Raw genomic sequence first — 1,865 nt, 5'->3', positions numbered from 1 at the left:
CGGGGACACCCAGGGGACATTCCCTTGGGGACACCCACGGGACCCCCGTGGGGGACACGGGGATCCCCGCAGCCGCGTCGGGGTGACGGGGGGTAGGACGAGCGCGACGGGGGTGGTGCCCCGGGGCGACAGGCGAGCGGCGGCTGTTGCTGCGCGGCTGTTGCTGCGCGGCTGTTGCGCGGCTGTTGCGCGGCCGTTGCGGCGGTACCTTGGCGCCGTTGTGGAAGACGCCGCGGCGCTGCAGCAGCCAGGCCGAGCGCTTGATGGCGGCGGCGGTGGCCGGGAAGGACAGGCGCTCGGGGGGCGCCCCGGTGACGCCCAGCGCCAGCGAGGAGCTCCACTGCGGGTTCAGCGCGTCCAGGTGTACCTGCGGGTGACAGCCCCGCCACAGCGTCACCCGAATGTCACCGTGACGGGGACGTCACCCGCACAACCACCCCCAAGGTCCCCGGTGACACCCGGCGCCAGCGAGGAGCTCCACTGCGGGTTCAGCGCGTCCAGGTGTACCCGTGGGGGATGTCACCGCAACGACAAGGCAACAACGTCACTATGGTGGGGATGTCACCCGCATCACCCCCCGTGAGGTCCCCACAGGGGGACCGTGACACCCGGGCGTGTGGGTGACGCGTGCGGGTGACGCGCGCGGGTGACTTCCACGCACACGGAGGACACCCAGGCGTGCGGGTGATGCGCGTGGGTGACGCGTGCGGGTGACGCGTGCGGGTGACGCGTGCGGGTGTTCTCCCGGCGCGCAGCTGCTGCGGGGCGCCCGGGTGTCCCGTGCGGGTGACGCACGCGGGTGTCCCGTGCGGGTGACACACGCAGGTGTCCCGTGTGGGTGACGCGTGCAGGTGTCCCGTGCAGGTGTCCCGTGCGGGTGTCCCGCGCGGGTGTCCCGTGCGGGTGACACGCGCGGGTGTCCCGTGCGGGTGTCCGGTGCGGGTGTCCCGTGCGGGTGACGCACGCGGGTGTCCCGTGCGGGTGACGCGCGCGGGTGTCCCGCGCGGGTGTCCCGTGCGGGTGACACGCGCGGGTGTCCCGTGCGGCTGTCCCGTGCGGGTGACACGCGCGGGTGTCCCGTGCGGGTGACGCGCGCGGGTGTCCCGCGCAGCTGTCCCGTGCGGGTGACGCGCGCGGCTGTCCCGCGCAGCTGTCCCGTGCGGGTGACGCGCGCGGGTGTCCCGTGCGGGTGTCCCGTGTGGGTGACGCGCGCGGGTGTCCCGTGCAGGTGTCCCGTGCAGGTGTCCCGCGCAGCTGTCCCGTGCGGGTGACGCGCGCGGCTGTTGTGCGCGGCCGCGGTCCCCGCGCGCGGCGGTACCTGGAAGAGGTGTCCCGGCGGCAGCGGCTGTCCCACCACCACGATGCCCTGGTTGTAGCTGGCGACGCGCGTGGCCGTCAGGTTGCCGTTGGACAGCTGGATGTTCTTGCCGTGGCTCTCCAGGAAGGTCATGGGCGCCCGCGGCGCCTCCGCCTGTAGCCCACAGCCGCGGGCACGGGGACACGCGGACACACACGGGGACGGGGGTGTCACTGCCGCGCCAGGGCTTCCATAGCGGGGACCCCGTAGCCCCATAGAGGGGCTCTGGGGCGGCCCTATGGCTTCCTATGGGGCGCGGGGTCGCTCTGTGGCTCTACAGGGTGTCTCTGGGGCTGCCCCATGGGGCTGGGGGGGTCTCAGTGTCGCCCTATGGCTCTATAGGGGTCCCCGGGGTGACCCCATGGCTCTCAGTGTCACCTTATGGCTCTATAGGTCATCCCTGGGGCTGCCCTATGGGGCTGCGGGGGTTCCCAGTGCCCCCCATGTCCCCACAGGGTCCCAGTGCCCCCCGTGTCCCCCCGTGTCCCCACAGGGTCTCAGTGTCCCC

General features: G+C 73.2%; 1 protein-coding gene across 1 annotated transcript; it reads right to left on the bottom strand.

Annotated features, from left to right (window-relative positions):
- Positions 1-208: 208 nt before the first annotated feature.
- On the bottom strand, positions 209-1,450 carry LOC112943426 (neuralized-like protein 4; the record flags this gene model as incomplete). Its single annotated transcript, XM_026034577.1, has 2 exons — positions 1,319-1,450; positions 209-367 (listed from the first exon to the last, which is right to left on the bottom strand). Coding segments are annotated over exons 1-2 (291 nt in total), but the record flags the coding sequence as incomplete, so codon positions are not given.
- Positions 1,451-1,865: the final 415 nt, after the last annotated feature.

This window comes from Nothoprocta perdicaria, unplaced genomic scaffold (genome assembly GCF_003342845.1).
Source record: "Nothoprocta perdicaria isolate Ctin4 unplaced genomic scaffold, notPer1 scaffold_1480, whole genome shotgun sequence".
Lineage (NCBI taxonomy): Eukaryota > Metazoa > Chordata > Aves > Tinamiformes > Tinamidae > Nothoprocta > Nothoprocta perdicaria.
This window is presented reverse-complemented; position numbering and strand designations above follow the sequence as displayed.